We start from the raw sequence: 26,813 nt of genomic DNA on the forward strand, positions 1-26,813 counted from the left end.
TGTTCCTTCAAATACAATGTCTTGTGGAAAACCCAATTGCCTCTTTCACTAACTCAGAGTCAGAAACTTAATAGCACTCTATACATTAGTCTTACCTCTGCAGCTAAATAGTTTCCAGTTGCAAGATGTTTAAATCTGAACAAGCTGTTCCACTGTCCCGCACCCCCACGGCATGGGTCATGATGAACCACCTACAAAGAGAGCAACGAAATTAAGGACAAAACCATATTTATGTTCCTGGCAAGCAAATGCCAACAGTTTACATGCTTGCCATCCTGTTAATGCTGACCTGTCAAACCTAATATATATTTCCATGTGAGTCTAATGTGGCAGAAAAACAAAATTCCTCATAAATGAGCGAGACATGTTATAACAGTTGTTGACTCATGCATGCATGACACTTGTGCCTTATATCTGCAGATACAGCTTTACTCAGAAAGACATGTTTCCAATGCCAAAGCGGAAATACAGAGATTTTCCTCCCTTTGTGTTTCAAACATATACTTGACATATTGCAGTAAGAGCCCACTATATGCCAAGTATTCTTCAAAAGAAGAGAAACACAGCAGTGGATAAAGCCAGAGCTTCCATTCTAATGGAAAAGAGAAAGCTAGCAAACAAAGACATAAATAAGACCTGGCAAGTGCCAGGAATGACACAAATGGAGTGCATGAGGAACTAGGGAAGGCAACTTCAGATACAACTGTCATCAGTATGGGCCACTTGGGTTATGTGAGCTGAATCCTGGAGGATGAGAAAGACAGCCATGCAGATTGGAAGAGAGAACCACAAACGTTGAGGCCTAGGGTCTAAACTACTTAATTCTTGGCCCTTTCCATGCATGCTTTTTATTGACATCCTTTTTTTGAAGGGGGGGGGGGATGAGACAAAGTCCTGCTTTGTCACCCAGGCTGGAGTGCAGTGGTGTGATCTTGGTTCACTGCAACCTTTGCCTCCTGGGTTCAAGCGATTCTCTTGCCTCAGCCTCCCGAGTAGCTGGAATTACAGGTGCATGCCACCACACCAGGCTAATTCTTTTGTATTTTTAGTAGAGATGGGGTTTTGCCATGATGGCCAAACTGGTCTCAAACCCCTGATCGCAGGTGATACACCCACCTTGGACCTCCCAAAGTGCTGGGATTACAGGAGCAAGCCACTTTGCCCAGCCCAACAACATGTCTTTTAATACCTGTCTTTGAATGGCCTTGCCCAGATGCTGAGCCCCTAGGCTCACTGGGAATAAATGCAGTAGAAGTTCTGACACACCTCGTTATGACAGGTGGGATCGGGCTGCAGAAAAGCTGGGAGTTTTATACTCAGACTCAGCATGTGAGTGCCAGGTCCATAGATTACTGTGATATAACCACAGAAAGGAATTTAACATCTTTGAGCCTTATTTCTTCATGCACAAAATGGGATAATTCACAGGACTGTTGTGAAAATTAAATATCATAAGGCATATCCAAGTGCTAGGATCACTTTTCATGACTCTCCCTCAGCACATTATGTTCTTTTTGCTAGTACTGACCACCCTTTGTCTCCTGCTGCAATTGTGAACTTTGTGTGTTAACATACTTCACTTTCTAATGCCTTCTGCTAGACTCCAGCAACTGTCTTCCCATACTCTCATAACTCAAGTAAGATAATAATTATGAAAATACTTCAAAGTGCATGAGGTCTCATAAAACATTCCCTCTGTGGCCAAAAGCCCACCTATCCTTCAAAATCTCAAGTCAAACTTCTTCCACAAATCCTTTGCTAATCACACTGGCTACTACGATATTGTCAGTGTTTGAACTCTTAATCCTTTCAGGAGGCAAAGATGTTTTTGAGAATCTGATAAAATCTAATGTTTGTCTCACAATACACACACACACACACACACACACACACACACACATTTTGTGGTCTGTATATAATTTCTAAGGTTAAAAAATAATCTGAAAATCTCAGACTAAGAACTACTCTCCTATACATCAGTGGGTCTAGCAAAGGCAGTAAGGCTCCCTAGCGGAGATATTCTGGAGATTTGGAAGGGAGGGTGTTTTTGTTTACCATCATGATTTTGGAGAGATGCTATAGGCATTTAATATGCAGTGACCAAGATATGATCTATGTTGCAATTTACAAGGAATTCCAGCATGTGCTCAACACCGTGTATGGCCCTCAGGACCAGCCCCACCCTGCTAAATGCTCCCGTGCATCACAGAGGCCGAAAGCCTCACCCAGCAGGACTCTGAGGACATTCCCATTAGAAAGGGAAGCAGAGAACAGTAGAAGAGAGCCTCCTCTTTTAGCTGCAGTAACAGTCGTAGCAGTTGACTAGTGCCCACTGCTACCGGGTGCGTGAGTAAAGACCCCTCAGCATGTGAGCAGAGGCCTGCAGGTTCAGTGGAGAAGCAGTCATCGCTTGCTTATTTGCATTCAGATAAGCCCATGCCCCCCATTCCAAGTTCCTTCCTCCAGCCCTTCCAACAGTGTGAACGTAATTTCCTTCTTGCTTGAAACACCTGATGCTCATGCCGGGCAAGCACAGTCCTAAGGCTTCCTTACTAAAGCCCAACTGTAACAGCACACAATAGAGAAATGTCCTGCAGCTTACATCTTTCAAATCTCCTACAGAAATAAAGCTACCGCCACTATAAACTGGCAACACTTTAGCACATCATCAGATAAAAACATTTTACAACAACTTATATGAAATTCATTATGGCAAGGGACATTTAAATGAAGTGAAGACATCTCAAAATTATTAAACAAATAATTTGCTCCCTATTCTGACTGTTCAATGTGTTACAGCATTTCCAACTATGCATTTTGATGGAAAGGGTTCAGTGCAGTGGCACAGTTACAGCAAAAGCCACCTTTGCTTTTTCATTTTCCTGTACTTCTATGGACTGTCTTCTGATCCTCTTCTTTAACCATGTCTCTCAAATCCAAACATAACCATCCAAGAAACACATAAATATTATATCTTTTAGATAGTCATTCTCATGTTGAAATACATATTATTGTATTATAAAGTATTTTCCTTTTATTTCTTCTTTATGTTAGAATTTGAGCATTATGCTAATTCTACCTATTAGAATATATAAATAATATTACCTATAAATTTCATTTTAGAATATTAAAGGGAGCATCACAAAATATATGTTTTTAAAATGGGGGGGCAGATGAAGGATTTGAAATGGTTGACAACCATAGCTAGTGGCTCAGACGTCCAGTAAACCTCTTGTTCATAGGCAATTCTGTAGATCTTACCTCCTCCACATATAAAAAGATCCTTTAAGAAAAAATCTGTAGGTTACATTTTCTTAATTACTCTATCATGTTCCACATTTAAAAGATACTTTTAGAAAGATGAATGAGTTATTAACTAGGGGTCTCCTGATTCCAATAGAAATGGTGGCATCCACAGAAGAAAAAACATTGTTCTCCCCGGGACTGAGTCATTCTGGCATCCACCTTTCCTCAAAATTAGTCATCCTAGTCCATCTTGACTCCAATGCCATTTGAGGAACATGGTCTTCAGTCTAACTAGTCTTGACATTTCACAGTTGATTTGTTAAAACTAAGACCATAATGTACCCTTTTAAAATGTGTTTATGTGTGTGTATTTGAGAGAGAGAGAGAGAGAGAGAGAGAGAAAAGAGAGAGAGAAAAAATGAGAGATACCAAAGAGGAGACAGGCTAAGGAAATAGTCTCTTTCAAATTGGTCACAGCAATGATAGGTACAAGTTGGTTCACAAAAATTATTGTTTTATGATTCTATCATAAATGATGCCTATAACAATAAAACAACCAGCCCAATGAATCTTATCTTTTTGATCTAAATATTTATTACATGTCAAAAAATATTAATATACCTCTATTTCCCAGAGTGCTTTAGAACTAGTAGCAGAAGTAGCTGATTGGCGCAAGGTTGTACGAAGGAAAATGTGCTGTTTTTTCTCATATTCATCACAAGTCAAAAACTTCTCTTGCTCCGCATGAAACAATCTAACAACATCACCCTAGAAAAAAGGTCAAGAGATAACTGAACAAATAATCGGAAGAAGCAGGTGTCTGTTTCTGGTTTTGATACTCTGGACCCTTCTGCTAGTTCTTGACTTTTAATGCTTATTTAAACATTTTAAAATATTGATGGGGGAAATTCAGTAAAACACTCAGAATATTAAGATGTATACTCACATTCTAATTTATGAACACTAGTGAATATATAGGTTTTGCATCTAGAATTTCAGTTAAGACTACTTTCATTACTGCCAGCAAATGTCCTACGTAGCACATACTTACTCCTTTTAATACATCCTCTCGATAGGAACTATATTTCATGAATAAAGTGATTTTCCAGCTAGTGTTGCAATTAACAGCATTCACCTGTTAATGAAGAAATGTTCAAAGTTATAAGACTACAGATTCCATTCTCTACCAGAAATTATTATTTCAACTAGTAAAAGGAAATTAAGGACAACTTTGGATAATGAAGTATGTAGCTCAATACAAGTATCTTTGAGAGACCATCCAAAAATAGCAATAGCTAATCCCAGCTATATGTACCTTGGGGATATTAATTAGAATAACCGGGATTATGCTCATGAAAACAATAAAAGAAACTATATTACTTTTTTTCTCCCTCTCTCTTATATGAAAAATCAACACATTCATTCCTTTCCCACTTGAGCTTACCTCTTTACACCCTGGGTTATCAAGAAGCTCTATGTTGCTGGCATGTAGTGGCTGCCCTGCATTCACAGGCATCAAAACAACTTTATCTCCTACAACAATCTAGGAAGCAGAAATAAATCACAATGAAGACACTGCATGAATCTTTGCTGCTATATTTGAAGCTAGAAATAACTGCACAGGAGCCCGCATTATTGATCTGACATCTGGCCCTTTTATCATTAACACAAATTTTTGTTCAATTCTCTTTCTCTTTGAGGTAAAATATCTTCTAATAAATGATCATATAAGCATGTCCCATAGGGCCTATCAGTCTAGATTCATAAGGCTAGTGTGGGTCTTTTTCATATTCATCTCCCATTTTAGTTAGAGCTTTCTTAAAATCAATAAATAGGCCATTATCCCTCCCCATGAAGTCTTATGCCACAAGCACAGCAGATAGAGTAAATGCATCTGCCACCAAAAAAAAAAAAGTAATCTATCTAAATATTAGAACAACTGCAGGGGCAACCAGAACATGTTGTATACTTGTATTATCTTTGCAATGAGAGATGAGTAAATTTGCTCTTCCATAGTCTCAGAAATGTAATAAAAATTCTAATGTCAGCTCAATTCAGGAAATATAGGATTATGTATGACCTTGTAGAAATAAGTTTTTCGTTTGCGCTTTGGGCATCTGATTCACTCATATCTTAAATATATTAAACTCATATTGCTCCTTAAACCTGGTGTTCATTTTTAAACAAAAACTAAAACTGATTATGGGAAAAGTGCTCTAAAGAAGTAAGTCTAATTGATTTTTTTATTTATGCTACTGTAGCAATATCTACTTTGTTTTTATTCTTAACTCAAATTGTGTAGAATTGATGTTAATCTTTCTTCATGATAATAATGGACAGTTTAATTTTCATTATTAAAGGTACTTATGTTGCTAAATTTATTTAGAAGATATATTATTATAGTAAATAAGCTCTCAGCTATAGAATTGATCACTATCTCAAAAATAAAAAACAAAACCCTCCCTTTGTATATTTCATACCAAGTAAATATTAGAATAAATGAGTTTGATAGATAAATGAAAAACAAATCAAGATTCAGTCAATATGAATAAACATAACTTCTCCCTGCAGTATATCTTCATTGAAACCCAAACTTTAAAAAAAAAAACATAATTTCAGATAACCTCATATGAATGATACGGAGGAATCTACACTCATATATGGTACTCTTCTCACAAACTGTATCTGGCAATTGAAATACAATAGAGAAGCCTCAAGCCCACCAATCAAAGAAAGGTTGTGCTTTGGTTTGTGGAAATAGCTTCTGCTGTTTACAGGACTGGTCTCTACTCACCACTGTACCTTTCAAGTCCATTAGAAGTCAGATGCTGTAATTCACAGAGATTCATCATAGAAGCTCTCTATACAGTTAAGGAAAGATCACTGAGGAGCAGTATTAAGTGAAAAGATGAATAGGCAGAGCAAGGCATGTAGTATGCTATCAATTGTGTAAAAATGTGAGGGAGGGAATAGGAGTATCTGCATAAAGAAATCTCTACAGTGGGTACTTGTGGAAGAAGAGAGTAGGAATTCGGCAGATGGAAAAAAGAAAGAGGAGAAAAGAGATTTTTCACAATGTATGTTTACACTGCTTTCTATCTTTAAACCATGAATTGGTATCCCTTTTAAAAATTAAATTATGAGCAAAAACAAATGAAAGTCAATATGACGTAAGCATATTTCTAACCCCCTTTCTGTCCAGGAAAATACGTGCTGTTGCACATGACACCAAGGCAGCTCCAAGTCACAGAGCCACGTAGAGGCCTGAGTCATCAGCCATACACTAAAGTACTGGGAGATTGATACCACATTTTGCCAGTGCTGCATCTGGTCTTTCAATTACTTTTTTTTTCTTTATTTCTTCTAAAACAAAACAAAACAAAACAAAAACAAAACAGGATACATGTGTAGAACATGTAGGTTTGCAGAACATGTAGTTATACATGTGTCATGGTGGTTTGCTGCACCTACTGACCCATCTTCTAAGTTCCCTCCCCGTCACCTATCACCCCACTCTCCCCAACAGGCCCTGGGGTGTGTTGTTCACCTCTCTGTGTCCATGTGTTCTCAACTTCCAATTTCTTAAAGAACAATTGGATTTGGTTTAATATTTTGTTCTCATCTGTGCCATATAAATACTAGCCAATAAGTTACTAAATATAATGATATATTTTAACTATGTTCTTCCAATTCGAGAATATTTTTGGTTGCACCTACGTTCACTGCTCTAAGTCTTGCTATTTTATTATAGTTGTCTGTGAGCTTTGGGTCAATCCATATACTTACTTCAAAACACAACCCATTAAATGGTGTGTGTGTATATATATTTAAATATGTATAATATATACAAATGTGTGTGTGTAAATTTTTTTTTTTGAGATGGAGTCTCGCTCTGTCACCTAAGTTGGAGTGTAGTGGCACAATCTCAGCTCACTGCAACCTCCACTTCCTGGGTTCAAGCGATTCTCCTGCCTCAGCCTAAGTACCCAGGACTACAGGAATGCGCCATCACTCCCAGCTAATTTTTGTATTTTTAGTAGAGACAGGGTTTCAGTATGTTGGCCAGGCTGGTCTTGAATTTCTGATCTCGGGTGGTCCACCTACCTCAGCCTCCCAAAGTGCTGGGATTACAGGCATAAGTGACCATGACCAGCCTAAAATTGTATATATTTTTAAGAGATCAATAATATAGCCAAAATGTTTCTTGATATCTGTGAAACAGTTTCCAATAATTTATAAGAATGGTACTCATAAGTAGAACCTAATATTCATTCACTAATTTTCAGGTCCTCAGTCTTATGCTTGACAATGATTACCTTGCCTGTGTTTGAAGATAGGGTTTCCTTTCTCCAGACTAACTACTGCATTTCATTTGGATCACAGAACATCTTGTAGAATACTTAAAACTTCATGTATTGCTAAATAGTAAAATATAATTTAAAAATTCCTCTAAACATTGTAATTTCCTCTTTCTGATTTAATATATTTTTAAAGAAAATCAGTAGTAGTTGAACCACTGGTTATGAACTGGCTGTATTTCCAATTGCCTTCCACACAGTAGGTTTATATGTTAGAAAGATGTCACCTACTTTAGGGAAGAAAATGAGTATTGCAATATGATTATTTATGTGACCAATATAGGGCTGTGGGTGTGATTATGCTTTCAGCAACCTTAATTACACACAAAAGCTACACAGTGGCAAACAAAAACAGTGAGCTGTTTCAGCAAAAAGCAGTGTGGAAGGTTGTTTCAGCCATGCTTTCTGAAGCACATCCAGATAAGGAGAACTCCTGTATTGCATTTATTACATTGTCCATTTTCACTAAGGTTGAGTGTTTGGGTAGTCGGTTTTGTTTTCTTTTGTTTTTCCAGTACAACTAATTATTTGAAATAGTTCATTACATTCAACTCTCTATTGACTGTGTAAAAGCAGCAGGGAAAAGAATAGATAAAATGAATGCATAAGCAGACAGGATGAATTAATATAATCCACAGCGAATCTAAAAACCCCAACTTATTCAATCATTTCATTACATTCCTTCTGAGCTCAAGCTCAGGTTTGGTTTGTTTTCATGTTTAATTTTCATGGACCTCCTGTAGACAGGGACACTATTCAGTGAAGGGTTGGGGATGGGAACAAGCATTGCAAGAAAGGGCCTCAAAGGCACAGGTTGTCCACACACTGCATCATCAGTCTGAATAATTGAGAGTTGATTGTAATTAACTATTTAATGAAATTAAAATGTGTATCATGCTCACAGCACACATCACCCGATGTCAAAAGGAAAAAATATAAAAAGTAGGGTTTTTTTTTTAAGATAATCCAACCAATACAAGGCTTAAAGTGCATCACATTCCTGCATGCCATGCTTCTACCAAACCTTACCAAAGGAAGACATCGCCAGATAATTTATTAACCAAATTAAATCCAAAAGCTTGCATCCTGTGGAATTGAATTTGTACTTCAAAATTCACTGGAAAAAATAGATTCACTATAAAGACATTCCAAAGACAAGAAATACCCAAAACACATTTAAAATACAATCAAAATTTTGACTGAAAAACTCTATCAGAATAATTATACTTTTATATTGCTTTGAATTCAGAATGTTATTTTTTTTAATCTTAGTATTTGCCAGTATTTATGAAACTTATTCAGCATTCAGTATATAGAAGCATTTACTGAGCATCTTCCATGTGCTAAGGAATATCACCCAATATTTTATGTATATACACAAAAATATGACCCTCTTGATCCTATTGAATATTTTTTATAATTTATTCTCTATTTTATAAAGTAGCAGAAAATATTTTAGCAACTACTAAAATTTACATGTAATACACACATACTCCACAACATTTAAAAAAAATTTTTTTTAGAGACAAGGTGTCACTATGTTGCCCGGGCTGGTCTTGAACTGGTGGGCTTAAGTGATTCTCCTTTCTCAGTGCCCCAAGTAGTCTAGAACATATTATAAATATAGCTGCCATCAATGAGCAGATGTCAATCTTCAGCTCCTCTACTCCATCTCTATTAAGACTTATAGACTCACCAGCTGGCCATAGAGCCAGTAAATGGAATACTGTCATGATTCCTGGCGTCACTCTATTCATTCAAAGGGCACATACTATTTCCTAAACGGCTTTTTTTCCTTATGACCAAGCTCCCTCTTGATTAGACAAAAAAGTAATCTTACCTTCTCTTTTAAAAGTCTCAGCCAAAACTATGGTTGCTTAAGTTCTTTAATACAAATTCAAGCTGGAAGATTTTAAATTAATCTGAACTTTGTCTTATGATTTCTGAGCACAATTTGTACTATAAATAAATATGTTTAACCTAGTATACACTAAAATAAAAATAAGGCATTGAGTAAAAACTATATTTTCTTTTTTGTACCTTCTAGATTCTCTTACTTATTAGGAATTATTTTCTTTATGAACCCACTATTTCCCTCTTAATTGTATATTACATACATTGTCACCCTCGCTTCTCAGTTTCCAGAAGGGATGAATATAAAACCAAGACCCTTCATTTCCTGCAGCATCCAAGGACACACGCATGGCATTCTTCTCCAGTAAAGCAGGTAGTCTCTTGTTGACAGTAAGATATTTGTTGCTTTTTATATGCAGTAGCTGTAGGGAAGAGACACAGACTAGCACCTTCATTCTTTGATCTCCTCTGTTAATTATATTCATATGCTTTATACGTATACCATATATTCACCTAACATAGCTTGAGGTGAAAATTAAGCAAAGGAGTATTTTCAGCCTCCACATTCACCATCTTTCCTACTTGACATTCTTTGTTTTCTTTCTCCCCTCTGCCCCCATTTCTGCTTCACAATGAAGTAAGCATAGTAGGAAAAAAAAACCAGGGGACCCCTCTGAATGATTTTCATCTACTGATAAATAACAGACTGAAACTAGTTTTTCCAAAGAAGACCTTGATTTTCTCTAAAACCATATCCTTTCTCAATGCCTACATAGCCACAAAAACAGAATATACTAAAGAAAGGTCAAAAAACTCAAATAATGCACTGACCCACTTAGCATTATTAATCAGCCCTACCCACAGTCAACCCTAATTTTTCCTCTGTAAGGAGGCAGCTGCTCATCCCCAGTAGGCTCTACACCTTCTGCCAGGGGATGCTGACCCTACTTCCTCCCAGATGAGTGTAAAAGCATCACTTCTCAGGGTTTTTTTTGGAATTTGTGAACAAAATCTTACCAAAACACGATTCTACTGAGTATCAAAACCAAAACAAAATAACCTTTCCATCTATGATTTCAATTATTTCATTTCAGTATTCACAATATAATAAAGAAATTATCTCAAAAAAAGGACCATTCTTTAATTGAAAAAAGAAAATCAGCATTTTGAAATGCTCATTATCATACTCTTGGCTCCTTATGTTACTGTAGACCAAGGGAAACCCTCATGGGCTGACCTTTGGGATCCACCATGTTAAAGAACAAGGCACAGCCTCTCACTGACCAGACTAACATCTGTGCTTCAGGTACTTTACAAGGAGCATAAGCTCCACTTACTGACATTTAATCAAAACTTGGTTAAGAGAAACTCTATTTATGAAGGATTGCCCCAGAGACATGCAGCCCACTCAGGCTGCAGGTTTCACATTATCCATCATTCGATTAAGTCATACATTCAGGGAGCAGCCGTCCCAGCTTCTCACATCTTCTCCTAACAGTGCACTGCTTTGACTGCCCTGTGCTCTGGCATTTTGCCATTGGCCAATAACAAAATATCACGGATATTATCTTTAAAAACAGCTCTATGAAATGCCTCATTGTAGCATTTACTGTAAGGAAGTTGTCAAGGCTATTGTTTACTATATCACACAGTGTCCTCTTTATGAGCACACATAGGAAAAACACTTCCCTGGTCTTATTCCTGGGAACAGCTGTGCTTCTAGACCTCTGATTTGGCTCTATGCTGTGGATCTCCTAGTCAATGCTGTAACAGACTATGCTTTCCTATGGCGAAGTGGGCAAGAAAAAGCCTTCAAGCCAAAATTTACCAGACTTTACAACATGGTTTTTATAAACATGCCTCACCCCTGATTTCAGTTTATTAATCCTACCATGATTTTCCCTGCGACCCAATTGCTTTATTTATTTCTATTTTATCTCACTATGTGCTCTGTATTTTGGAGAGTGCCTTACATTCTTTTTTGAAAAAGGTGGGGTGTATATTAACAAATAACCAAGTAAGAAGCTAAAAAGATCTAAACAAAACACAGGAAAGGAATGCAGCTGAGATAAGAGTGTGCATACTAATTGAAATAGAAGACCTTCTAATAACAATTCAAGGATGACTTCCAACTGAAAGTGAAAACTTCTCTCTTCACAAAATGAAAAGCTAAATAAAGTTCCATGTGTTAAACACTGCTCCCACTAATCTGAAGAACTATTTTATTACAGGCCTTTGGAAATTGTTTCCTGACCCTCTTCTTTTTGATGTAATAACTTGTGCATACATCTAATAAGATCACTTCTTTATGTGTATATGTCAGATTTATTCTTAAATATACAGAATAGTGCATCGAATATCAACTGAATCCATCACAATATATCATATCATCTATAATTCCCATCAAAGGAAAAACTATTGTATCTCAAAATTTTAATGCAGTTTGGCTTTCCTGCCAACTATTGACAAACTCCCCATAAAATACTCACCTCATTTAAGAGAAAATACTTACTTGTATAACATTACTGTATTTCACAATTTCTCCCAACAGTTTCTTATTCTCTGATTCATTTTGTTTTTGTTCCAGTTCTGCAGCGTGCTATAAGATGATTATCAAATATTCAATGTGGAAATACAATAAACAGAGTACAATAACTGACAAATAAGTAATTTTTTAGGAACAAGACAATAACCAGGAATAAAATAGGTTTGTTGCTCTCTTCTGGATTCTTGCGAAGAGGAGAGAAAGGGAGCAGTGATTAAATAAATGATACAGTGTAATGATTTCTCAATGTATGGTGAAATCCCCTCCAACACATCTTGGGTCACTTTTATGCTGGACATTTTGGAAAAGTACTAGGCTCTTTGTTCTTATAAAATTAATTTAAGAAGGTAGAAAAACCAACCAGGACAATAGGAGAATTTCAAAAGTCTCAAAGTACAGTTCTTAATTCTGAAAGTACCAGGAATTTTAATGAGGCAAAATTAAGTTCTATGGAATTTACACTCAGGCAAACCATAAACAATGGTCTTTCAATTATCTTTCTCCTTAGTCTTTCAGGAAAAATATCAAGGATTACGTCAAGTAAAATATAACTGGATTTAATATTCTAACAGAGATTCTGAATTGGTTTCATTTTGATGGGAAGCTTTGAATTAGTCTGCCACACCCTAAAAAACAGCAGCAGCAACATGCTACCTACATGCCAGGAAACAAATGGTCACACCCTATTACTTTAAAAGCTCTTCTTTCAATGTGTTCCTGTATGTATTCTAAATCTCTGTGTATTGGGTAAAATCACAAAGCTAGGAAGCTCAAAATACGTCTTTTGTCATTGCTGTACGTGGTTAGCCTAAGCCAGACAATTGGAAGCCTGATCCTTACCTGCAGTTTCTTCAGCAAGGCTGCCTCAGTGTGGTTCCCTTGTTTGGCTTGTTTGGCTTTCCAATACTGCTTCTGGGCAGAATATCGGTTCATAGGGCACACCTTGAAAAGGCAGTCTGTGACAAACCAACAAACAAAAACATTGTAACTAAGGCTACCAGCATTTCTTAGATTTCCCTTATAACCCATTTTTGGAATCCTGTAATCCCTTATTATTCAGAACATTTAAAGATCATGTAGTCCATCCTCTGGCCAAATATCCATTCACTCTATAACAACCTTTTCAAATAATTATTTACATTCAGTTAAAATATCCCCTTTTTCATTATTTTAAGTTTTTTAAAGACCACTATAGCCAGTGTATGAAGAAATCAAACCCATGTAATTTTGATATTATAACACATGTATTAATTACAATGGGGGACCTCGTCTTAGAAAGCAAATAGAACAAGATTAGTGACTTTCACTGCCTTATCTGACCTTGAACAATTAATATGTATTTGTGCTATGTATATTTGAAAGCCAAAGTGATCCAGGAAGTAGATCACAGCTGACAATTAGAGTCACCCCAAGTTTTCAAACACCTGGGTGAATATGATATGAAAATCTAAAAGACAGTGTAATATGATGGAAACATAAAGCAAAACAAAACACCTAAACCAAGATTACAATCCTGACTCTCCTACTAAACATCAAGATAGAAAATCATAGAGGAATATTATAGTTTTGTGATATCTCTAAGTCGAAAAGAAAAAGGTTTTATTTTCAATGAGGAGAATGGAAGAACTCAACAGTTTTGCCACATGCTAATGATTCTGCATGCTTGTGGAATGGATTGCAATCTAGAATAAAGGTTAATTCTCAGTATTCTCTCATAAAAAAGTAGTAATGCAGAAAATTCAAACCTTATTTTCATTTTTCTCACAGAATACTGTGTGAGTTCAACATAAAAAATTTATTTTGCCCAATGTGTTGATATTTAGGGTCATTCTCATTTGACAAATAAGTACCACAAAAATAAAATTCAGTCAACTCAAATATCCATTTTAGCCACATTATTGACTATATTATATAATAATCTTGTTCCATTATTTTCCTCCAGATTAATTGTATTTAAAAAGATTATCTGTTTTCAAATACCACTTTTTCATGGTTTAATAGCAGAAAGGATCAAGAAATATGGCTGTAAATACTTTAAGGAATGTAGGAAAAACAAGACAATAATGACTTTTTTTCTATACAAACACATTCTATTGATTACCCCACCCCCCTTTTACGGACAAGGAAATAGCAAACTAATCTTAATTTCTCATTTAAAAGGTCTGATATGGATGAGTAAATATCTTATAGATACTAGAAAACAGATAACTTCCAACCCCTAAAAGTAGGCTAAGAGGCTACCACAATTACAGTATGATACAGGAATCAACACCCAGCTCGTGTGTGACCAAAAACCAACACCCTGGAAAATGTTTTCCTTGGCAGTATATCATACAAGCCCTAAAAGTTATTTCCTGTATCTTAGCAACTACAAAGAGAATTATACACATTTCTTGAAGCACAAATCCACAGGTTGTTCACAGACATTCCCACAAGAGTGCTCCCAATTTAATACAGCAGACTATTTTGACTATCCTGTATTAGGTAAGTGACAAAACTACACTCAGCAAAAGCACAAATTCATGATCAAGGGGAACTGAACTCCATCATCTGGAGTTTATGCTTTCTGACTTTCTTCAGAAATAAAAAAAAGAAAAAATTGTGTTTCTCTCCATTATTACAGATTCCTAATTAAGCTCAACAGGAAATGATCCTTTAACAGAGGAAATATATTTGTAAATTTCAGACCACCTCAATAGCACTCCTAATTAGCAGTATCTTTGGGGAGTCAGCAAACTGACTGTCAGGCCAAATGTTCCTGAGTGGTAGCTGAGGTCATTGTGATGTGAAGCCAAACATTCAGCCAAACTGTGTTTACTGTAATCCCCCTACAGGTGGTCTGGCCCTGTGCAAACAGGGGTTAATACTCAGACCCTGTCCTCAGAAAGTTCATGGTTTACTGAAAGCTTCAGAAAGGAGCTCTGGAGAAGATGCTATGAGCCACAAAGATGCATATGGCCAACTTCACAGGTAGGGGAGGTCAGAAAAGCTCTCTCAAAAGAGAAGAAAGAAGAAAACACAGCCAAATTTTAAAGAACCAATATTCATTTGGCACGGGGGAAAGGGAACTCCCATGCTGAGGGGAGGGGCATTTCAAACAGAGCCAGCAGCTGGTATGAAGGCAGAGAATGCTCAGGGACCCCTAACCATGCAGGAAAACCACCAGTGAGGCAGCAAAGTAAAAATGGTATGGTAGGTTGAGGTCAAGATCTGCAGTGTTATGTTCTAGGCCAGGCGTCCCCAAACTTTTTACACAGGGGGCCAGTTCACTGCCCCTCAGACCACTGCAGGGCCGCCACATACTGTGCTCCTCTCACTGACCACCAATGAAAGAGGTGCCCCTTCCTGAAGTGCAGTTGGGGGTCGGATAAATGGCCTCAGGGGGCCGCATGCGGCCCGCAGGCCCTAGTTTGGGGACGCTTGTTCTAGGCTAAGGAGGATGGACTGCATCCCATGGAAAACACTGATCTCTTACAGACTTTTAATCTCTTACAGCATGTGAAAAATGGCATGAGCAAGGGGCACGAAGGCCAGCCCCAAAGCCCACTGCTGGTGTAAAGAGACAGTAGGGATGGAAATGGGGCTGTATGGTAGTTTTGAGGTAGCCATAGATATAAAATAAAGCAACCAAACCAATAGGCTTAAAAATCGACTAGATGCAGGGGTGGAAAAGGTGAGGGAGGGGGAAATGAAGATAGCCAAATTAACAAGCTTCCACCCACTCTATCCGAAGTGCAAAGTCTTGGATTTCAAAAGCCCTTTCCATTTCAGGGCCCTAGTTTTACAGTCCCTCTCAGCAACCTCCCACAGGGGACATCTCACTTTCAATTACAGTAAATAATTGATCTCTTTCTGCATGGGAACTAATCTTGCAGGACTGTTCTGGCTAATAGGAGGGGATGTGGGTACACACAGACTTCTGTTAAGAAGCTTTCATTGGTGTCAGTAGGGTGTGTGCATGCTTAATTCTCTCTCTGCCTCCTTTAGAACACATTTTTTAAAATCTACTGTTCTTGGGCTGGTCACATATTTTGTCTGATTCTAAATTTACTGCATAATAAAAGTGCTAATACCTGCCACACCTAATTCACAGGGTTGCTGAGATGAGCAAAAAGGAAATCTGTGTGAAAGTTCTCTGTGAACTTTAAAGTCCTATTATAAATGTAAGGCATTATTATTGATATTGCTTCATTCTTTCAGCAATAGCCTCACTAAGATGAAGAGATGACTAAATCCTTATAGAGCTCTCAGCAAAGGGTAATAAAAAGTAGTTTAAGTTCCTTATAGATGCTAGATATTAGACCTTTGTTGGATGCATAATTTGCAAAAAAAAAAAATTCTCCCATTCTGTATGTTGTCTGTTTACTCTGTTGATAGCTTCTTTTGCTGTGCAGAAGCTATTTAGTTTAATTAGCTCCCACTCTTCAACTTTTGCTTTTGTTGCAATTGCTTTTGGAACTTAAACAAATTTACAAGAAAAAAACAAACAACCCCATTAAAAAGTGGGCAAAGGACATGAACAAACACTTTTCAAAAGAAAACATACATGCGGCCAACAATTATATGAAAAAAAAAGCTCCACATCACTGATCATTAGAGAAATACAAATCAAAACCACAATGAGATACCATCTCACACCAGTCAGGACAGCTACTCCTAGTCAAAAGATGCCAGTGAGATTATGGAGAAAACGCAGCACTTCTACACTGTTGGTGGGAGTGTAAAATAGTCCAGCCATTGTGGAAGACAATTTCTCAAAGGCCTAAAGACAGAATACCATTGGACCCAGCAATTTCATTACTGGGTATATACCCAAAGGAATATAAATCATCCTATTATGAAAACACATACACATATACATTCATTGCAGCACTGTTCACAATAGCAAAGACATGGAATCAACCTAAATGCCCATCAATCATAGACTGGATAAAGAAAATATAGTAGATACACACTATGGAATACTATGCAACTATAAAAAAGAATAAGATCACGTCTTTTGCAGGGTCATGAATGGAGCTGGAGGCCATTATCCCTAGCAAGCTAATGCAAGAGCAGAAAACCAAATGCCACATGTTCTTGCTTATAACTAGGATCTGAAAGATGAGAACACATGGACACATAGAGGGGAACAACACACACTGGAGCCTTTTGGAGGGTGAAGGATGAGAGGAGGGAAAGGATCAAGAAAAATAACTAATGTGTACGAGGCTTAAACCTGGGTGATGAAATAATCTGTACAACAAATCCCCATGACAGAAGTTTACCTACAAACCTGTATTTGTAACCCTGAAGTTAAAATAAAAGTTAAAAAAAAGGCGGGGGGGGAGAGAAGGCATATGTTAGGCATACACTGGAAAGCTGAAAAAAGCCAAAAAAGAAAAGAAAGAAAAAAGAAAAGTTCTCAGATAAAACCTAAACACACACCAAGAGTTCCCAACTAATTACAAGGTATTCACCCCTTTGGTTTAAGATGACACAGTGTGACTTTGTATAAACTTCTCAAATTCCTTGGAACAAAATGGCAGTAAGAAGAGGATTAAATCTTCATTATCATGTAATATCTTTTTTAAAATGCAGATACTATCACTAACATCAGTAAGGGTGGAGCCTCTGGCAAGCCTACCTTTTTTCAGTGTGCAGGATTACAGCTATTTCAGAACAACCCACTGTCACCTGCCCTCCTCATCCTGCTTCTAAACTCTCTAGTATTCCTTGAACTGTAGAGGTTTAATACTGTTAAGAAAAATGTTTTTGGAGTTCAATCAGATATTGACTCAATGTCATTTTTTAATTCTAACAACAATCTCTTCAGCATTTCAAGACTCAAGGAATAAAAAAAGGAAAGGTTTATCTCATAGAGTGAGCATCAAAAGCACAAATAAAAGGAAGTTATTTTCATTTAATTTTTTTAAAAGCTTAACCTTAAGACCCGAGGCCAACAATTTTGCAGAGTTACAGAAGTTCAGGAAATGTTAGTAAGCCAACCAGACATACATTCAGTCAGACAATATTATAAGAACAATGGGTTAGAATGAGAACTTTCATCTTTTTTTTTTTTTAATAGTTATGGAAGGAAATTAAGTCACTCGGAAGCGTTCATTTTAAACCCATAGCATTGGTGGCATTTTAGCCTGCTTACAAATTCTAGCAGGGAAGAAATATGAAAGCCATTCAAATGGTATGGATCACGTAACCCACAGCATGTAACACCGTAAGTCAAAGAGCCAACCTTTTTCACACATGATTCTGTGGAAATCTGGCAGGAAACCAGTCTAAACCTCCACTTACAATACCTCTCTAGTTTTGAAATGTTTTGTAATGTTTTGTTTTTTACCTGTGAATGTACTTTCTACAATATTTGTATCTGAGGCCACCCCTGAACCCCAGAAACTGATTTTAGGACTCCATTCCAGGCTATCATATGTAAAGTTCAAGTTATGTCTTGGCCAGCAGTATCCTTTGGTAATGGTAAAAAGAAAATTTGGTTTTTCATTTCTCCTTCTGCCTAAAGATGGCTTAAGATTTAAATGAGGCAAGTGCTCATCACAAGGCAGGCATTCAACAAATGGTTTTTTCATGGCAGCCTGTAAAACTACCTCATACCAATTATAGGGAACTTGGTTTCTAAGGGCTTTATTCTCCCTACGTGGAGAAAGGTGGGGAGGGAGCGCCTCGGGGATTTTTGTTTCTCTCTTTACGACATAAAGTGGATGCAGCAGAGTTCAATGAAGACAATGGTCTCTGAGACAGAAGAGCAAGCTAGAACCTTCCCAATAATAAAATAGAACACAGTTAAAAAAAAAAAAAAAAAAAAAAAAACTCTCCTTAAGATAAGGGGCAGGCAGACAAGGGGCAACTAGACACTAGAAATTAGAATTCAGGCCAGGCACAGTGGCTCACGTCTATAATCCCAGCACTCTGGGAGGCAGATACAGGAGGACTGCTCAAAGCCATGAGTTCAAGACTAGCCTGGGCAAAAAATTGAGACTCTGTCTCTAAGAAAAAAAAATTTTTTTTTAATCATCTGTGTGTAATAATGCGTGCCTGCAGTCCTAGCTACTTGGTTGGCTGAGACAAGAGGATCACTTGAGCTAGGAGTTCAAGGCTGTAGTGAGCTATGATCATACCACTGTACTCCAGCCTGGAAGACAATGCAAGTCTTTATTACAAAATAAAAATTTTTTAATTAAAAATAAAACAATATAATTCAGAGCTGATGCAGAAAGAAGTATGCATTCATTAGCTGAAAATACAACTGTAGATTATTTTCATTTTTTAGTTTCTCTAAGAAACACATCCTGAAATACAATGTTTGTATAAAATTCTTTATTTTCAGAAGTTTTAAAAAGGAATGTATTTTAAGAACCCAAATTTCAAACCAAACATCCATCCCCCACCTGCCTTCCCTAAGGCAACTGTAGAGAGAGGATCTAAGAGGGCAAGTGTCCTCTATAATACTATGAAGGCTAGTTTTCATGTTAGCAAACATGAAACTAATCACAACATATGGGTTAGCAACCACAAAGATTGCAATGTAACTTCCTCCAGCTGAAAGCCAACTATTTTAGTATGAAAGAAATACTAAAAGATGAAGAGAAATGGCATTTTGTTATTACAGGCTTGCAGACTGATAAAATGTTAGCACTTGAAGAAGCCTTGGATAAAATCCAATATTTCCCTTCTTTGAAGCAAAAACTCAAAAAGTGAGTTGCTTAGGTCCTTCAGGATAGTATCCCTAGATTGGAATATTATAAATATAAACAAGTTCAACCACACATAGGATGCCTGAATGCCCTGACAAGTGAGTGCCTGAACTCTTAGTGGTAGGGACACTAATGCCACACTTGGTTTGCTCAACACAGTTTACTACCATGGAGCGTTTGTAAACTACAAACAGCACTACACATTGATAATAAAGATCACTGGAGCTTCACAAGACATTCAGGAGTTAGCCAGGGTTATTTTCTCCATGTTACAGAGAAGGAAACTGAGACTTTTCTTGGTAAGAAATTGAGGTGGAATGTGAACCAAAATCCTCTGAACCCAATGCAGTGTGTTGTAGCCACACAAAGATGCCATTCAGGAGCAGGCTGTCATGTTGAGGCAAAATCTGTCTGTTTAAATGCTGTTCACAATTCTACATGTATACATCAAGGTCATTTAGAACAAACCTAATCTGGCTTCTCCTTAACAGGCCTAAATATCCTCAGACAGTACTCTTCTAACTCCTCTACCCCAATTTTGATTTGGTCATCACAGTAAGATCTCCTAAAAAAGTTATCATTTTTATTACCAAATACTAAGCATCTCTTTCCCATAATAGATGTGATTTTAGTCAATTAAAGACTAAATTGTTAAAGCATCTATTAATGTATTTAGGAAATTCAGATGGTAAGAAAATCACCAGGCAGACTAGGTGTGGTGGCTCATGTCTGAAATCCCAGCACTTTGGGAGGCCAAGGCAGGTAGATCTCCTGAGGTCAAGAGCTCGAGACTAGCCTGGCCAACATGACAAAACCCCATCTGTTTTAAAAATACAAAAATTAGCTGAGCATGATGTTGTGTGCCGGTAATCCCAGCTACTAGGGTGGCTGAGGCAGGAGAATTGTGTGAACCCGGGAGACGGAGGCCGCAGTGAGCCAATATCACCCCACTGCACTCCAGCCTGGTGAGAGAGCAAGACTCCATCTCAAAAAAAAAAAAAAAGAAAGAAAGAAAGAAAGAAAGAAAGAAAGAAAGAAAGAAAGAAAACCACTGGCCAGAGAGTAAAATATGACTCAGTTCTCATCCCTACCACAGTCTTGCAACATAACACAACCTCTAGAAAAATACTATCAAGATATGTATACATATGTGCCACAGTTATAATACTTAAAAAGAAACTAATGAATGATTTTCAATGGGAATTATATTACACGTGTATATGTAATTAAATAAATGCTAAAACATCAGTAAAAATGTTACGAAATCTTAGTCGCAAAGAGATTAATTGCCTATGTGCCACAGTTATAATACTTAAAAAGAAACTAATGAATGGTTTTCAATGAAAATTATATTACATGTGTATATGTAATTAAATAAATACTAAAACATCAGTAAAAATGTTATGAAATCTTAGTTGCAAAGAGATTAATTGCCTGATTCATACACTAGTAGGTAAACACTCAAGAACAAATACAACTTTATCCTTTGCCTCATTTGGAGTGGGGAGGAAACAATGCTAATTTATATTCTTGTCACGGTTTGAGTTTCAGCATTGAGCAAGGCACTACACTAGATGTAAGTGAAATCTGCCATCCGAAAATCTTAATGTATAATTTTTCAATCAATTTTCCCATTCTCAGTGTGCCATGTTAACACTGATAATCAAACAAATGTAATAAGCTGACTGATTCAGATATCAAAATGCAAGCCTCTAAATTCCATTGCACAATTATCAGATCTGAAAGGAAGTGATTTTTTACATACATATATGTTTCTATACACATAAATGCAGATAAGAAACATACATAATGTTTACGGATGCATAATATATTTTATATATGTTTACATATGAGTATGTATTTCCATAGCAACTCCTTTTACTTCAAGTCTTGTCACATACATTATGTCATTTAATTATTTCACAAACGCTTTGAGGTAAGTATTAGTTTTATAAAGGAGGAAGAGAAACTCAGAATGTTTTAGAGCTCTACCCTAAAATTTCAGAACTAGTTTTTAAATTTAGTCCAGAATAACCTGCCTCTGAAGCCCATCTTCATAATTTAATAGAATATGCTGTATGTTTATCAAATTAGAACATTAACAATTACATCCAGGTACCTTCACTGAAATTAAAACATGTAATGTGACAGTCCTCTTTCTCTGGCCTCAAATTCCGAGATTTCTTGCTGAAATTCTCCTACAAGGGCCCAAAAATGTGTTAAAAGAGATGATGCGAATACCTATAACTATGACTACAACAGAGAAGCAAGTGGTGAACCAGAAACACTTGGGCAGAGAAGTTCATGGCTTCAAGGCCTCCACTCGGAAAGCAATAATTTTCTAATAGGTGAACAATTAAACTATTAATACAGGTAAATTAACTTTATAGCAGTAAGCTTGCCTTTTTAAACCAATTTTAGCAAGACTGTAATGACTATTCTCCTAAATTTTTTTTTTAAAAATGTACACTGGATATTTTCTGCCAAGTCACAGTTATGTAATAGCAGTATTTAGAGTGAAGAACTGCTTGCTGTTTGTTGTTCCAGTAGTGAATTAATTGCTGTTCTCATATGGGAGACCTAAAACAAAATCAGTGTGTTATGCTTGTTTCTCTGTGAGAAGAGATTTATTCATAATAACAAAAAGATTAAGGAGTCTTATTAATCAATATTATTATTGATTTATGCCCCAATAAGACTAGCTTTCTTTTAATTATTATTACTACCAAAAAGTAACTACAGATAATTTAGGAGTCAATGGACAACCCCAGAGCAGAGTTTAACAAACTCTAATTGTGCAATCCAGGCCTTTTTTTTTTTTTGAGATGAAGTTTTGTTCTTGTTGCCCAAACCACAGTACAATGGTACAACACTACAACCTCCATCTCCTGGTTTCAAGCGATTCTCCTGCCTCAGCCTCCCTAGTAGCTGTGATTACAGACTTGTACCACTACCCTCAGCTAAATTTTCTATTATTAGTATAGCGAGGATTTCTCCATGTTGGCCAGGCTAGTCTCAAACTCCTGACCTCAGATGATCTGCCTGTCTCAGCCTCCCAAAGTTCTGGGATTACAGGCGTGAGCCCCACACCTGACCTAGCTAGGCTTGAAATCAATTTATTTGGTCTCAACCAGCCTTTCTGAATGAATTGAAATGGAACTGAATAGAACAGGAAGAGAAAGGGAAAAAGAAGGGAAGGACAAAGGAAACAAAAAGGGAAGGAAAAGAGAAAGGATAGGGGAAAGGAAGGGAAGGGGACAGGGAAGGAGAAGAGAGGAAAGGGAAAGGGGGAAAGGAGGGGAAAGGGAGGAGAGGAGAATGGAAGAGACATTGCAAGTAGCAAGTATTCTTTCAAGAAACTTGTTTCTGGTTGTGTGTGGGTTTGTGCATGTGCACACACACATACATACACACATGCTGGATTACAATATAAAATGTATTTCTTACTGAGAGTCGCAACTAAAAGTATTCAAAAGCCACCCTTCTAGAGGACTGCACATATGCACAGGTTAGGGCTAAATGAACTTCGAATTTACATAAACATATCCTGTGGTCAGGAGGAAAGGAAATTGAGACCAGGAAACTTTCCCTTGCTCTATGAATGACTTTTGAAATACACAAAAACTATAGTTTTAAATTAACGGCCCTGTCAAATTTTTATATAGATAATTACAATGGAATGGGAAGATGGGAAGATGCCCTTTCAAAAATGTCTTCCTCTTTTTAGCACCACAGTGATTGGCCTCTGCCTTTACTATAGCATCCATCTATCAGACAGTGCTTCCTATTAGATAACATGTTTACATGTAACTCTATATTCAGCACCTATTAGCTGCTATACAGAAGACGCTCAAAATCTGTTTGCAAAACAAAGTTCCTGCCAAGTTACCTGAGAAACAATCATAGATATCTACTCTTTCTGCTATGAAAGGTTTTAACCATCTTTTTTTTTGGGGGGGGGGAGGGGGTCTCCTATTAAAATACAACACCTGAGAAGGGAATACCCTAAGATCTTGGTTCTCAGTTGACTCCTGCTGCCTGAGCGCTCCAGGGGGTGAGGTGATTGGTACTCAGCATCTGGGAAAGGCAACTTTTTGATTTCTAATGACGGAAAAATACACAGGAAGGTTGTTGATCAAATTTGCAGATAATGTAGAGAGAAGAGGAGTAGCTAATTAGGCAGATTAAAATCTAGATTTTTTTTTTAAATCTCCACAGGACAAACATCAATGCAGTTAACTTTATACAAACATAAATATTAAGGTAAAAAAAGAAGTCAACTACTTTGGTACATGATAGAGAGGACCACCAAGGCTATTAGCAATTAATATTTTAAAAATTAAAAATAGCCTAGACTTTAGGCTTGAGTTCAACTTAATTAGAATGACCTACAGCCCTGTGTGCTCAGGACAATTCTGGTTTATGCCTGTTGCCTGAGCTTAATTATTAATCATGTCCCCCTTTCACTCTCAAGAATGTACTAGTTGGGTGATAAGTATATTATCACTCTAAATATAAATAAATGAATATTGTGCTGTCCAGCAGAAAAGCTGAGCCACCATTTTAGGCTGATTCACAGAAGAATGATTCTTCAATTAGAGGAAGAAGGAACACATCCAGGTTATTGAGTCCAGTTCTACAGGTGCCACATTTTAAGCAGCATCCTAGCAAATTAGCCAGTATCCAAAGTTCAGCAAACAGAAAAGCAAGCAAAACACACGGTTCATGTTATTTGAGCAACAATAGTTCAAACGTTGCCTAACAGAGAGAAAATAAAGAGTTGGCATAATCCCACTTTGTGTAGCTGAACTTCTACATGTAAAAGAGGGAGGAAAGTTTTTCCCTATATTGATCCAGGATCAAAGCAAATTTTAGTTCCATGCAAGGGGAAACTTGCCGGCAACTGGAAAAAATCCAAATAATACAAATTACTCAGAGGCAAGTAAACTTGTACTCATCATGTTGAGGCAGAGGCAGATGAGAAACAGTGCAGCAGGAATCTTGCATTTGGAAGGTCTTTCCCAAATACCACCTTCTTTTTTTTTTTTTTTTTTTTTTTTTTTTTGAGATGGAGTCTCGCTGTGTCGCTAAGGCTGGAGTACAATGGCACGATCTCGGGTCACTGCAAACTCCACTTCCCATGTTCAAGCGATCCTCCTACCTCAGCCTCCTGAGTAGCTGGGATTACAGGCGCATGCCACCATGCCTGGCTAATTTTTGTGTTTTTAGTAGAGACAGGGTTTCACCATGTTGGTCAGCCTGGTCTTGAACTCCTGACCTTGTGATCCGTCTCTCTCGGCCTCCCCAAGTGCTGGGATTACAGGTGTGAACCACCATGCCTGACCACTACCTTCTGTTTTTCAAAGGGAATTGTGGTAGAGGTGACTGGCAAAAAGGGAAAGAGTTCATGTTCTGCATTTACATAAAAACCTCACACACCTCATCTGCATCAGCTGTATTTATGAAACTGTGGTTGGTTTGGCATCTCAGTATTACAGAAACCATGAAACTTCAACCCCAGACCCCATAAGTCTTCTACTACTAAATATCTGTCAGTGCTAGATTAAAATGCTCAAAGTTAAAGCACTATATAAATATGTATTATTATTACTTGCAACTTCACATTCCACATGAACAAATACAGTTGTGTTTATATTTTGCAGTTTCAGAAGCATGATGCTTGCTGTGGTATTTTGTCACTTAAGTTTTTTGTTCAGTAAGATACTCCCAGATTAAAAGATGAACAGAGTCAAAGATGAAAGAAATGATAACCAAGAAACACTCCCTCCCCGCAACACACACACCACACACAAATAGCAGCTACAATACTTAACAACTGAGCACTCTATGCCAAGCACAATGATGAAAGCTTTATACAGATTCTTTAATCTTCATAAAAACTTTGAGACCAATATTACTATTGTTCTCATGTTACAGATCATGAAACTGGAAATTTTAAAGGTTAGGTTCTCCCCAGGGTCACAGAGGTAGAACTCAAACCCAAACAACTAACTTCAGAGTCTATCCTTTTATACCCTAAAGATAGAAAGGACATAACCCAGCTATTTTGTAAGTTTGGAACGTGGAACAGTAAAATATTAAAGAATTGGGTTGTAGGAGGAAAGGTGGGACTTCCAGTAAGCAGACTGAATGAGAAGTAGGGAACCGAGGGATGAGACAACAGAGCAGAGAGGAGACAACATGGCAGACAGATCATGGGAAATGAAAGCAAGGGTGGAGTATGTTCTTCTCTTGGCATTTCTTTTTTTTTGGTCTCCTCCTTTTCTTCTCTATTCTTTTATTCTCCATAACTGTAAATTTGTTTGTTGTTCTCTTCCTCTATTTTTTAGCTTCTCTCTCTCATTACATCTCTTTTTGTCTGTTTTTTGTTTTTTTTTTTTTTTTGGGGGGGGGGCTTGTTTTTGTTTTTTCTTTTTACCAACAAGAATGAGCTTGGATCTCTTTGTGGTTTTAACCTCTTCTCTTTTCCTAATCATTTTCTTCCTTTCACATACTCTTACTTCACTCTCTCCCCAATATTTCTTTTATCTCTTCTCCATACTTTCTCTTTTCTTTCTCTCCCTTACATACTTATAAAATTATTCTTTTAAAATGTACTATATCCTTTGGATAAGATTAGTTCTTTTCTATTTCAAATAAAAACTTAGATGAGTTGAACATTTTCTTATCAAAACTCAACCTAAAAGTAAGTTGCAAAAGCAAGCACATTTCTAACAGAGGACTTGGATCCAGAATATAGAAAGTGCTTTTATAACTCAATAAAAGAAGACATACAATCCAATAAGCTTTAAACAGATGCTTCACAAAAAAGGGATATATGGAAGGTTAACAAGTACATAAAAATATGCTCAATACCACTGGTCATTAGAGAAATGCAAACTAAGACCACAATTAGCCCTACACCACTAGAATGGCTACAATTAAAAAGAATGACAATGTCATGTGTTATGAGGTTGTGAAGTAACTGGAATTCTCATACATTGGTGGTATGAACACCAAATGGTTCCCTACTTTGGAGAACATTTTGGCAGTTTCTTGAAAAGTTAAAAGATACTTATATGATCCAGTAATCCCATTCCAAGG

At 37.0% G+C, this 26,813-nt stretch overlaps 1 protein-coding gene across 4 annotated transcripts in view; it reads right to left on the reverse strand.

Moving 5' to 3' along the window:
* ITPR2 (inositol 1,4,5-trisphosphate receptor type 2) overlaps positions 1-26,813 on the reverse strand; it is a 497,691-nt gene that overhangs the window by 374,630 nt on the left and 96,248 nt on the right. For 2 of the 4 annotated variants that reach the window (XM_003926591.4, XM_074402943.1), the window contains exons 3-9: positions 12,844-12,959; positions 11,971-12,057; positions 9,722-9,880; positions 4,691-4,789; positions 4,298-4,381; positions 3,868-4,014; positions 96-191 (exon numbers count right to left, since the gene is read on the reverse strand). In XM_003926591.4, the coding sequence (XP_003926640.3) occupies positions 96-191; positions 3,868-4,014; positions 4,298-4,381; positions 4,691-4,789; positions 9,722-9,880; positions 11,971-12,057; positions 12,844-12,959 (788 nt within the window). Of the gene's footprint in view, positions 1-95; positions 192-3,867; positions 4,015-4,297; positions 4,382-4,690; positions 4,790-8,633; positions 8,679-9,721; positions 9,881-11,970; positions 12,058-12,843; positions 12,960-26,813 lie in introns of those variants that run through there. The other 2 variants (XM_074402941.1, XM_074402942.1) reach the window with 2 other exon arrangements.

The sequence above is a fragment of the Saimiri boliviensis genome, chromosome 7 (genome assembly GCF_048565385.1).
Source record: "Saimiri boliviensis isolate mSaiBol1 chromosome 7, mSaiBol1.pri, whole genome shotgun sequence".
Taxonomy (NCBI): Eukaryota; Metazoa; Chordata; class Mammalia; order Primates; family Cebidae; genus Saimiri; species Saimiri boliviensis.